This window comes from Pygocentrus nattereri, chromosome 19 (genome assembly GCF_015220715.1).
Source record: "Pygocentrus nattereri isolate fPygNat1 chromosome 19, fPygNat1.pri, whole genome shotgun sequence".
Taxonomy (NCBI): Eukaryota; Metazoa; Chordata; class Actinopteri; order Characiformes; family Serrasalmidae; genus Pygocentrus; species Pygocentrus nattereri.
In genome coordinates this window covers 19,282,903-19,295,592 of record NC_051229.1, presented here as the reverse complement: position 1 = coordinate 19,295,592, position 12,690 = coordinate 19,282,903, and the positions used below count along the sequence as shown (strand labels likewise).

The window sequence follows — 12,690 nt, the reverse complement described above, 5'->3', positions numbered from 1 at the left end:
ACCTCCAATGTTCCTGGCCTTGCTTTCCTTTCCATCTGTTCTCCTGGACACAGAGAATATCTACCTTCCTTCTCTCCATCATGTCTGCAAGCTCTCTGCCTTTACCAGTCATTGTGCCTATGTTCAGAGTCCCTACTCTAACCTCCACACTCCTGTCTTTACAAGCTACTGTAAAACATCTAGACAGTGAAGGTTTTCACACTGACAGTCTTTACCTTATAATGACAGAGTTCTGTATATTCTCAGCCTTTAACTGAAGTGAGTTTCATCTTGCCATTATGTAGATATCATGACTTTGTAATTGCAGAGGTGTATTTTCTATGGCCTCTAAGTAAAATCTTAATACCAGTGCTGTAACATTGACACAGTTAGGTATCTAAGTTGTTTAACGTGCTAACCAATAAAATTAACAATTGTGAGTGTAAAGATTATATTATTAACCTTAATACATACAAGTAGTTGCTTGTGCAAATACTAATCAATAGACATGTCCCTGGGCTATAAAACCATTTGTCATAATATGCCACCTACATGCCATAACATGCCACAACATCCAAAAAACATTACACAACCTAATGTAAGGAAAAAAACAATGTCACCTGACATAGGTGTTATGTCAACTCATCATCAAAGCAGCCTCTGTGACAAATTAATCCTATTAAAATGTGCCTTCAGTAATGGTTGTGTAGGTTTATGAACAGTACCCTACAATATAGTGTTACCTTAAGTAATCCAACCATCTATGTCGCTCTGTTGTTCAGTATGAGCGGTTGGAGAGCATTCCAGAGGTGGGAGTGGTGATGGAGCATGGAGAGGGGGAGACTGAGCGGGAGGATAAAGTGTGTCCCCAGTCGACGTGGGGAGACGTCTCTGAACCTGGACTTCTGCCCTCACCGGAAAGATTCCAGTATCATAAACAGGTAATGTACTGTTTTCTATCATGGCTTTGGTAAGAATCCATATCGTGATGCTGATTCAGTTCTACATATGGCTGGGTATTATAAAGATGTTTATGTGCATTTTGCATAGATTTTGTTAGTATTTAATTGGGCAACTACTTTGTTTGTTCCAATGTATCAGATGCCAGAAAAAATGTATATCATGTCATAATGTGTATCGTGATATTACAATTTGCCATATCGCCAACCACTAGTGCTAATATACAATATATATATATATATAGAAGATATAAAGAACACTTTCAGGTCTGGAAGGTTACAACACTGTCCAATTTAGAGTTGGTTGTCGTTCTTTGCTTCTTTATAGCAACCAGAGGAAAGTGGAAGTAATCTACTCGCAAATTCTGTGTGCGCATTTAGCTTCAAACTCCATGATGTTACGACACAGTCTGCAAAACGAAACATTGCCGAGCCGCTGTTTTTGTGAATTAAAGGGCTGTAGGAGTGTTTTAGCTCTTTTTGAGCTGCTTTTGGATATTCTGATCATTATGACATTTGCAAAAATGTTCCAGTTGCTGGGACACAGCTGATCTGTCATCTTGGTGTCGCCATGCCAACAACAGAGACAACTGTGATTGGTCAGAGAGTTCATGTTGCTGGCAAAAGCTTGCAAAAACCAAACAGAGGGCCAAATAAATTTATATTGCATCTGAAAAATCATCATTTGCACATGGGCTGGAAATTATTTGTTGGCATCTGAATAAATCGCACAAATAAACTGAGCTCAATGTGTAAAGACCTTAAGAATGAATTAGTGTTTTTGTTACATGAAATCATGCAAGCATCATAAGTGGACATTAGGAGGAAACATAAAATATTAGAAAAGTGTTGGCTATATGTAACATGTGTTCTTTGTCCTGGTCTTTTTTTGTTTTGTCCTTTTTATTGGCTTCCTACTGCTGTGTGTTTTTGTATATCTGCCATGTGCCTTTGTTTTCTTTGGACATGTGCTTTTGTTGTCACATTGGCTCCTCCCCTGTCCTGCCTTGTCTTTGCCTGTTCTTTGTCTCTTATCCCCACCCTGTCATTGGTCTCAGGTGTTTCTCATTTTCTGTTAGTATTTATACCCCTGTGTTTGCTCAGTCCCTTAGTCTTGCCTTGTGTCTATATACCCTGTTGCCTGTTTCTCTTGTTGTTTGTTTTGTTTCTTGTTTAGTTCTGTCTTGTTATGGATTTATCTGTTCCAGTTACCTCTGCTACTGTGTTTTTGGACTCTGAGTTGTGTTTAAATAAAAGCAACTCGTACTTGCATCCTGCCCCAATGCCTCCTACGTTACACTATAACTATGGCCCCTTTTGATTCTTATACTGTGCTTTCATTCTCCTGATTTATTGCATTTTGACAGGGTAATGGAGAGTCCTAAGTAAAGATAGGGAAGAGAAAGCAGTGAGTGCTGAATGTGTCCACTGGTCTCAGTGCTAGGGACTAGACACTGTAAAACTAGAAACAGAGCTGAGTGCTCCAGCTCCAGCAATCCACTGCCTTGTTTGGGTAAAAGCAGAAAACACTCACTCTGTTCCCATCCATTTTTCATTAGGCCTAAGTGTTGCATTTTGTATGTGGCTTTGATTTTATACATTTTGAAATGCTGAATTGTTATGTCAGTCAGAGAGGATTTTTTATGGTTATATAATCAAATCTGCACAGCAACATGTGCCATATTGAATGCCACTATGATATTTGTAATAAAATAAAACATAATAAATAAAACACATTTTAAGAAAACACAAACAAGATTTTAAAAAGTACAAATATATGAAACTGCCGAAACAACCAGTATTTGAACATTTTAATAGCCCATATATTTCACTGATTTTTTTTGGGGAAAAAGGAACAGTTCCTAAAGTAACTCCACACAGTAATTTGGTATCCACATATATCCACAAATTACCCATATATTATTGTAATTTGACTTGTTCTGAATCAGATTGTACTGTTTTATAGTCCATATTTTTGCAGATTTCATATGAGTCATTTTCCTATTGCACTTTTTTGCTCTTCCAAAGAAGTTACTTTTTGTGCACGTTTTAAAACTTGCCAGTATCTCAACAAATCACCATCATCATTTTGATTACCATCACACACACACATACTCACACACACACACACACACACAAACATACAAGTGTGTGCTCCCTAGGAGAATTTAATACATTTCAACAGGAACCCATGCTGTATTTCCCTTCCCCTCACACCAGGGTTATTATAGTTAACTAAAACTATAACTAGCAAAGTTAACTAAACACAAGTTTATCAGCCCCCCTCTACCCCTTTCATCATTGGTCAGTTTCTAATCACAGCACTACTCTAAATGGCACATCATCTTGCTTTGATGCTGAGCTTTGCTCCTACACTGTTAATTATGCAGATTTGAAAGAAAATATTTGGCAGCTGTTTGGAGTACATCAAAGACAGTCAAGTTTAATAGAAACCACTAATGGTTTTAACATGTTTGTTTCATTTCTTGCCCCTTCATGTAGTTATAACTCTTTAACATTCCTTAAGTGGATGTTTATCAAGGCTAATTTGCCTTGCCTGTCCTCTTAAAACTATTACATGAACATGACACATCAGAGCTGCTGATACTGTAGAGCAGAGAGTACATATACATTATTAAACAATAGCAGTTTTATCCTTAATCCAAATCAGCCAGCATTTGGCATCTGAAGTTACTTTTTTGTATCTTTGCAGAGGTTTTAAGCAATGGTAATTGGTTTAGATATGATTCCATTAATGTTATTTACATTAGCCACGTATCTATAGCTACATATCAAAACTAAAGAAACAAACTTTAAACACCAAACGTGGCTGATGGAATACACTTTGTAGTAGTGGATAGTACTTATTTTTTGCCAACCTAAGAGGAAAAGATGATTTTAATGTAATGTTAGTGCTTATTTACTGAATTTAATATATTGGGGTAAAATAAAACCTACCTGTCATGTAAAGCCAGCCACCACATCTTTTTCACAAGGAGGGCGATCCCACCCACCCAGACAGAATAAACCCAATAATGCTCTCCTCGACTTCCTGCCGCGGATGGCTGTGGCATCCCTAAACATTGAACTCGCGATCTCCACTTAGGTGCCCCAACAAAACATGAATTCAGACTTTTGTATTTGACTGGACTGTAACACTCTACCTCTAAGGCAGCACTCCTGAAGCAGCAGGCTGCAGTCTATCTGATTCTGTGTACAGACAGTGCTCCATTGCAGTTGCTCTGTATGTAATGCACTGTATGTAATGCATTCTTAGGTAGGCAGAGAGGTTCCAGTGTGGGATTGTGGCAGACTGATAGAGGAGGCTGATAAGAGCTCTCACAGGCACTACAGAACAAGCAGGAGTGCATCGCTTATGTCTATGGTTGCTGCTTGGCAGGCTGGCAGCCTTTCACGTGATTCTAATTAAATACCTCAGGAGAGGTGGAGTTAGTTATTCTGATTAACCCAGTTGACTCCTTTGAAAAACTGAAAGTGAGTCCCCTGAAAAGTATACAATAAAGGCAGTAGGTGAGCAAACTAAATAATGATCTTTTTCCATTAATGAAGATTTTTCTGGCCCTAAAAATAAGTACATTTGTTCTTTGACTGTTTTGACTGAAAATTAAATAAACAAGTGAGTCTCTGACTGTATCGACTTTGCACTTCCAATTTTTTTTTCCATTTGTTTCAGTGCATGTATGAATTGTGTTTTTTCTTTCCATTACACTTCATCGACTCCATATTATATTACAGTTTTGGTAAAACTTCCTTGAAACCTGTACCCAAAATGCATTATAAAGATATTTATAAGACATATGGCATATATAATATCTTATAATACTGGGCATAGGCTTGTATAATTGCTCTTAACTAGTGATGGTTACATGCATAAGACTTTATAAAACAAGAATATATGACTTTATAAGGCCAGGTTCTGTGTATCCCAAAGTTGTTGGGCATGGAATTGATTATAGCCTTTTTGGAACACCTGGTATGTGGGTAAAAGGTATGTCTTGAGACTGTCTTTGCTTTGTGGTTATCCGGAAACCATCTTGCCATTTGATGCTCAAATAAAGCGAAAGCCTTTTCCTTCCTTCTACAAGAACTCAGCAGCTGGAGTCTTTTTCATTCAATTTTATCCTTTTAATTTTTATAGATATTCTTTGACTCTTTTAAATTTTTAGATTTAAATCTCCAGACCCTGGGTAATAGGATAGCTCTTGGTCAAGACAGCCTACAAATGTTTGCCTGGTTGTCAGTACGTTGTATCAGAATTAGTCAGAATATATACCTTACTATAGTGTGTAATGTGACAAGCATTTATGCTGACAATATTCTTGCAGATCATTGTGTGTTATGAAACCTGACATTATAAAGCTATACATTCTTGTTTAATGCATGTTATACATGTAAATATAACTACTTATAAATAATTATTTAAGCAGACCTTTTAAGGTATAACGTATGAAATATAACACATTATAAATTCATTTATAAACCATAATGAATACACGATTCTTAGGAAATTTCTTCTGTTATGCTTCATGTGTTATTAACATGCTTTGGGCAGAATTTCTCCATTTGTTTCAATGAGCTACACATGAGAAATAATTCATATAAAATAACAATATGCCTTTGTAGTTCCTGCCAGTAATTGTGTCTAATGTTTAATCCCCTCCTCTTCTGTCTCTTCTCTCAGGTGGGTGACAGCAGGCGGGTGCTGCACGCCCTGCGCTCGCTGCTGGAGGAGTTGAGGGCGGAGCTGCGGGAGGAGGCACAGAGACGGTGTCAGCTGCAGCAGACGCTGGCCAGTGAGAGAGCAGCCTGGGAAATACAGCGCATCGAGATGAGGAGCCACATAGCACAGGTACAGCCAGAACCACAGTGCTGAGCAACAGTACCACACAGCTGGACACAGAGGGCCGGGTAAAACTCATAAAACTCTGTTGTAAAAGCACTATGCCCTGCAAAGCAGCACGGTAAATAAGACCTATTTGGTGATTAGTGTGCGGTATTTTTGCCATTGTCCTGATCAAGAACCAATCAAAATCAATATGTAAATGAGGTATACATATTAAGACCCATGCCATTGGCTGCCATTAGACATAATGAAAAAAGCTAACTAAACAAAGAAACAAATAAGTTCTAAATTGTTTGGTAAAAATGCTTTTCGAAAAACTCTTCATGAACAAAATTTCTTTGTCAGAAAATGTTGAAACATGACACGTTTTCCCTCGCAATTAAAATTATATTGACATGCTAAAATTCGGATTACTTTGGCAAGCCATTTTTTACTTACCATTTCTTTTGATCTGGAATTGAGTTTACACACATAAAAATTACATTTGGGCTAATAAATATTTAACCTAAACACTGTGACTTAAATCTGCCAAACTGATATCCTGCTAAAGCAAATCTTTTACTCCAGCAACAGCAGTTTGAAGATTTACAGGAGAAAATTACAGTCAGTGGTTCAGCAGTTATTTTTTGCTCACATCTCACAAATGGTAAAAATCACCGGTATTCCTTATTCATGAATGAGGGAACGTGAAAATAAGTTAACACATCCTCTACAGAGAACAGACATTTTGTGCACAATTACTGTTTATTTGCTGAATTTAACATTAGGAACATAGTAAAGGTGGTCAGTGCAAAAGTTATGGCACATTTTATATTTTATGTTTTATCTTTTGTTAAACTCCGCAAATAAGTTAGGGAAATTGTGCGTTGAAACTTATTTTCACTTAGAAAATCAAAACATGAGTTTTGACGAGCAGTCCCCAAACTCTTGTTGGCCCTATCAATGGGAGACTGTCAGTTTGATCCCCATCGATGTCACAGTGAGGGAGTTAAATCAAAGATTTTATGAATCATCTCTGATTGAATAAGCCAGTGTATGAGCAAATAACATTGAATCTGCCAGTAGCTGAGTGAAATAACCATTTGTAAACTGTACATGGGTTATGAGTGACTTGAAAATTCTGCATTACTGAAAAGAACAGACAATTAAGCCACACCAGGTAGGAAAAAGGAAAAAGTTTACCACACTCGTTGTTTAAGAGTTTGTATGAATCCAGACCATCAGTAAGGCTAATTTTATCATTTTACAGTTGTTTGGCTTCTTCTAGAGTTGGTTAAGATACACTTTTCATGACAAGCCTGAAAAAGCACAATAAAACAGCAAATTCTTTAAGCTCTTACTATGTATGTGAGGATTTGCAGCATGAAAACAACGAATAAACCTGCCAATATGGCAGGATGACTCCATAATGCAGCACAATGTAATGTCTGTTCGCAAACCATATACATATATTTGGTGGCGTTTCACATGTCTCAGAGGAACAGTGTACTCTCTCAGCTTGGTAGTATTGTGTGAGAGAGAGACCTATCTAGCTGGAGCTGGAATGGACTATGGCTAAATTATTGAGTTAGAATGGCTGCTGCCCTGCATGTGGCTTATAACTTTAGTCCTGTAGTCACAGGACCCTGCAGTTCCTCCATCAACTGCTAAGTGGAAATACAATTGCAATTTTTGGACCATGAACACAAAACCCAGAGAATTGTGAACAAGGTTACTGGACAGTTTGTCCATTGATCAGTCCCATAGCATATTCACATATCATTAGTATCATATAGTAACTTTGTCCTACAAAGGTTTTATTGTGCCTTTGATTCCAGTCCAGTGTGAGATTGTATTATACGGACAGCAGGTAACACTTTCCAATCAACCGCTTTAAGCTATCAAAATATCTCTCTTATAGTCATATCTAGCTTACCTACCATAAATCACAAACTTTATCTGTTTATTATTATTTAGCAGCAGTGTATTCAATTAGCTGTGTTCCTTTAGATTATAAGATGTGAAAAAAATATTACGCACCATGACCGACACTAAAGGAATAACAGTATATGACGGTATAAGAAGATCAAGAAAATGAAAACACTGGCTAAAGTCCTATATAATGCACTACATAAATCATATAACCATGCATTCTACACCCAAATAGTGCAGTAAATGTTGCATCATGCAGATTATGGTTGAATATAAATGGCTGTCTATTAAATATATAATGCACAGTTTGAATGTGGAAGACTTATATTATGCACAATGGAGTAAGAAAACATTCAGCCACTAGTTGATCAAATAGACAGCTAGCACCGGTTTCTTACACCTAACATTGTTCTTTTAGCCCACTGGCAGCTTGGAAAACCGGCTGATTTTGGCTAAATCAGCTAGATAAAATGTAATTGACCTAGAAAATTTGTTTCCCTACAAAATATTAGCTGCTTTATTGTTGGGCAAAACAATTTACTTATTCATTTCACATTTCACAGTCTCAAACTGCAAGTGTATTTCCACTTATCAGCTAATGGAGGAACTGCAGGATCCAGTGATGGGACTAAAGCTATACACTTCGTGCAGGGCTCCAGCAACTATATATTATATACTCCATATTGAAATATACTGAAAAACTGGCCAACTACACAGAAAATTGTCAGAACATTAAAGAGTAAAACAGGCAAATAAAATAAAAATGGGGCAGTCATGGGTTGGAGGTTAGGGATCCAGCCTCATGACCGGAAGGTCGCCGGTTCGATCCCCAGAGCCGACAGCACATGACTGAGGTGTCCTTGAGCAAGACACCTAACCCCCAACTGCTCCCCGGGCGCTGTGGATTGGGCTGCCCACCGCTCCGGGCAAGTGTGCTCACTGCCCCCTAGTGTGTGTGTGCTCACTAGTGTGTATGTGGTGTTTCACTTCACGGATGGGTTAAATGCGGAGGTGAAATTTCCCCATTGTGGGATTAATAAGGGTCACTTAATTAATTAATTAAGTAATTAATTAATTAAAAATGCAGGAAATGAAAGCAATGAAAAAAATAATGCATTAGCTAATTAACAAGTCCTTCCTGAGCTGTAGTGATTTGTTTCAGCAGAGAAGACTGTACACTATGCAGAGCAGGGCTACTACTGAAAATAGGCTTGGGAACCACTGCTTTAGACCAACCATATCACTCTACACCAGGGTATAAACTCTGACACAGCGGTCATGTACAGAGCCATATCCCTGTTTATGTACAGAGCTTAGTGCATGAATATTCAAAATCGTCTTTGTTAATCAAAAAATATATAATTCTGTAGAGTTTAAGATGGAGAAACAAATATTTGACAGTCCAGAAATAGCGAATGATTAAAAAATGGTTGTTATACCAACAGATATATGTCTCAACACTTCGATGTCATTTTAGCTATTAACCACTCTTCACTTGTTTTTCTGAGTGGTTAAGATGACTTTGGAAGCTTTTGGTCATCAGCAGTAAGGGGACCTCTATGAATAGCTGGCTATATTTACATGGCTTGGCTCTCAAACGAAGTCATAGTCTATTAAAAGTGAGCATGTGTCTGAGTCAAACGCTGCACACGCTGTAAGCCGCTTTCCATCTCACTGATCTGATGGGGAACGATTAAGCTGTCATCCTGCACTGTCGCTGTTTGTTTTATAGCAACAGACAGACATATGAACACATATAGAGTGATGTGGAGTAACACAAAAGGATGGGGGATATGCATAAAACATCAAGCCACTTCATTCACTGCTGTTGTCATTAATGACTTAGTGCTTTTTGGGTTGAAAGGGTTACTTTTAAAACGTATACAGATACATATTACTGACTACCTGTTAAAATGTAGTCTGCAACTTATTCAGAAAATTACTGTATTTATAGCACATTGCCCTGCCTTGCCCATTTTGCCATGTACTTGTTTTGCGTTCTCCCGTGTCACTGCCATGTGCATCTGTTTTTGTTTTCTAGCTCCTCCCTTGTTCCACCCTTTTGCTATGCCACTCACCTGTTTCTTGTCTGTAGCTCTGCCCAATCATTAGTTCCAGATGTTTGTTGTTTGTTTTCTGTATACTTATAACCCCTGTTTGCTTTGTGTCTTGGCTTTGTGATTTGTACCTTTAGTTTGTATTCATTCTGTAGATTTTTGGTTTAGATATGTCTACATTTGTGTTTGGTTCGATGTTTTTTTCATGATGTTTGAATAGGCAACTCGCAGGATTTACTGTATGTTTGATCTTGCATTCTGTAATGTTGTAGACTGTCAGAAAAAAGGTACAGTGCAGATACACTTTTTGCTCTTCAAGGAACAAATAATGGTTTTGAGGTCCAAGTGTGAAGTTTTTCCAAGGTAAAAGGTACACATGTGTATCTTTTCATAACCTAATGTTTTAAAACCGAAACCATAAAATACAGAGCAACATGACATGGTGTGTGTGAAATGAATACAACTTAAAAATATATCATTTCAATAGATTTTGTTGCAATTATGTTACGTAACTTAGCCCAGCGACAGTTTAGGGCCTTTTTTCTACAACCACAATTCCAATAAATTTGGGATGTTGCATAAAAAATAAATAAAAACAGAATACAATGATTTGAAAATCCTTTTCAAACTATATTCAATTGAATACACTACAAAAACAAGATGTTTAATGTTCAAATAGATTTCAAAGTTACAAAGTTTCTGTAATACACCACTGTAAAGAAATCTGAGTGGGTACGTTTCTCTACAATAAACCAATTCACATCAAACTACTCTGAATAACTTTGTTTCCATTTCAGCAACTGGATTATGAAGAAAATTTTACAGAATTCTCCTGTAAAAGTATATTTAGTATTTAATTCATTTCAAACATGCAACATACTATGTAAAGATTGCGCTGCTTCAGTGTTTTCCTTTAGCTTTAAATATTTGTAATTAAGCCTCAGCTGCCATAAGTGTTAATAAAACTAGAGTGGGAAAATGAATGAATTTCCTTGGTGCTAACATAACATGTTATATCCTCTTGGGGCTAGTAGAATGCTGGGAGAAATTAGCATCATTGTAAAAGATGATAAACAAAGATTGCTTATAGAGTAAAGGTATAAGTCGTGGAGATGACTATAGGCAAGAAAATCATTAGGAGTGCTGTTTTTATATTGTATCTAATCTGATTATTGTATTTTTTTCTGAAACTAACATAAACCATGACCTTTTGTATCTTGATAGGGTAACGTTATTAGATGTGTTCTGTTACTCACCAAGTCTGAATCTTTAAACAAATAGCATGTAACTTCACATTTCAGTGCTTATCAACAGCATTTTCTGGCCAGACGTTATAGAAAATCTAAAATGAATAAGAACTTTAACCTTATAACTCGATCAATGAGCAGATCATTTCAAGGCCATGTCTGTGTTAAAAATCCTGGCCTAGCCCTTTGTGAAAACTAAATGATTGGACTTTAATTTCATATTCCATTTATCCCTGCAGCTCCCCATTAGCTTGCAACTAAAATTTCTGAAGAGCCAGCTTTTAAACTTATTAAAGGATATTAGGCTGCTAAGAAATCTGTAACCTGGAGGTAAAAATGATGAATCTGTCTGCATATGTGAGTACATGATTGTATGTCTGTGTGCTTCTCTCATTAGCCAGAGGAGTCGAGAGCAGGAGTGTCAGGGTCAGCGGGTGGGGCAGACTCATCCCAGCAGGAGCGTGAGAGGGAGCGAGAGGAGCAGCAGAGGCTCCTGGCTGACAGCCACAGCCTGGCTATGGAACTGCGCTGGAAGCTGCAGCACGGGGAGCTGCGCTGGAGCCGGGAGAGGAGCGAACTTCTCGAGAGGTTCGAGAGGGAGCGGCAGGAGTGGGACCGCAGCATCCGCGACCTGCACCGCAAGATGGAAAAGGTCAAGCAGTGCCTTATAACTGGATGGTCCCATACTGCAACAAATAATATATTAGCAAGTGAAATGATCTCAAATCTAGTCAATATATCTAATATTTCTCATTTTAAGATTGTTGTAGGCTTACTATAAGTATATTATAAACTTATTTCTAGACCATTTTTATTTGTTTCAAGTAATTTTATTTATGCACATTTATTTTTCTGTATCAGCAGATAATGTTGCTTTTGATGATTTTACTTCATAAGCTTAAAACAAATAAATTGTAATGTCAAAAAATTATCTTATAGTAAGCTCAAAATAAGAAATATTAAAATATGTTGACTAAATTTAACATAATTTCACTTCCTAAGATACTGTTGTTTTGCATTGCAGTGTTATTAAAATACTTTGATGATAAAGTCTGAAGATGTGATACCACTTTTTGAAACTTTGATCAACCCAATATTGTTTCTTTTACAACTACTGCACTTGAAAATGAGCTGTACTTAATTCAAGCACTGCAATTCAAGCTGTACTTAATTCAAGCAGACTATCATCCTCAAACTACTCAAACAGTCTACAACCCCACAGGAAGAAATACACAGCTAGTAACATCACATATCACAATGTGAGTGTGAGCTGTTTCAAGATAGATTTGTTACAGGATTTTCTACTGATTCTGCCCTGATACTTTGCAATATATTGTATCCGATATGTGCCATCTCAAAGTATTTCAAATATGCAGTGAGATTAGGAAATCCTGGGACTATATTGTCTGATATGCTTAAAATTCCTATTAGCAAAAATCCATGTCTCTTTTTATTAAATGATGATGGTCTCTTCACCTTCACATTAACTCAAAAACAATTAATCTTTGTGGGTCTAATTGCTGCTAAAAAGACAGACTGTAATTGTAGAACTACAAAGTGCACCTATATAGTACATATATACACTGCTCAAAAAAATAAAGGGAACACTTAAACAGCACAATATAACTCCAAGTAAATCAAACTTCTGTGAAATCAAACGTTCCACTTGGGAA

General features: G+C 37.1%; 1 protein-coding gene across 4 annotated transcripts in view; it reads left to right on the top strand.

Annotated features, from left to right (window-relative positions):
* LOC108442432 (microtubule cross-linking factor 1) overlaps positions 1-12,690 on the top strand; it is a 117,258-nt gene that overhangs the window by 82,620 nt on the left and 21,948 nt on the right. For all 4 annotated transcript variants that reach the window (XR_005129055.1, XM_017722459.2, XM_037530834.1 and 1 more), the window contains 3 exons: positions 762-920; positions 5,641-5,808; positions 11,415-11,669. Coding sequence is in view for 3 of the 4 variants with exons in the window: in XM_017722459.2 (XP_017577948.2) it covers positions 762-920; positions 5,641-5,808; positions 11,415-11,669 (582 nt within the window). In the remaining variant the exon portion in view is untranslated. The remainder of the gene's footprint in view (positions 1-761; positions 921-5,640; positions 5,809-11,414; positions 11,670-12,690) is intronic.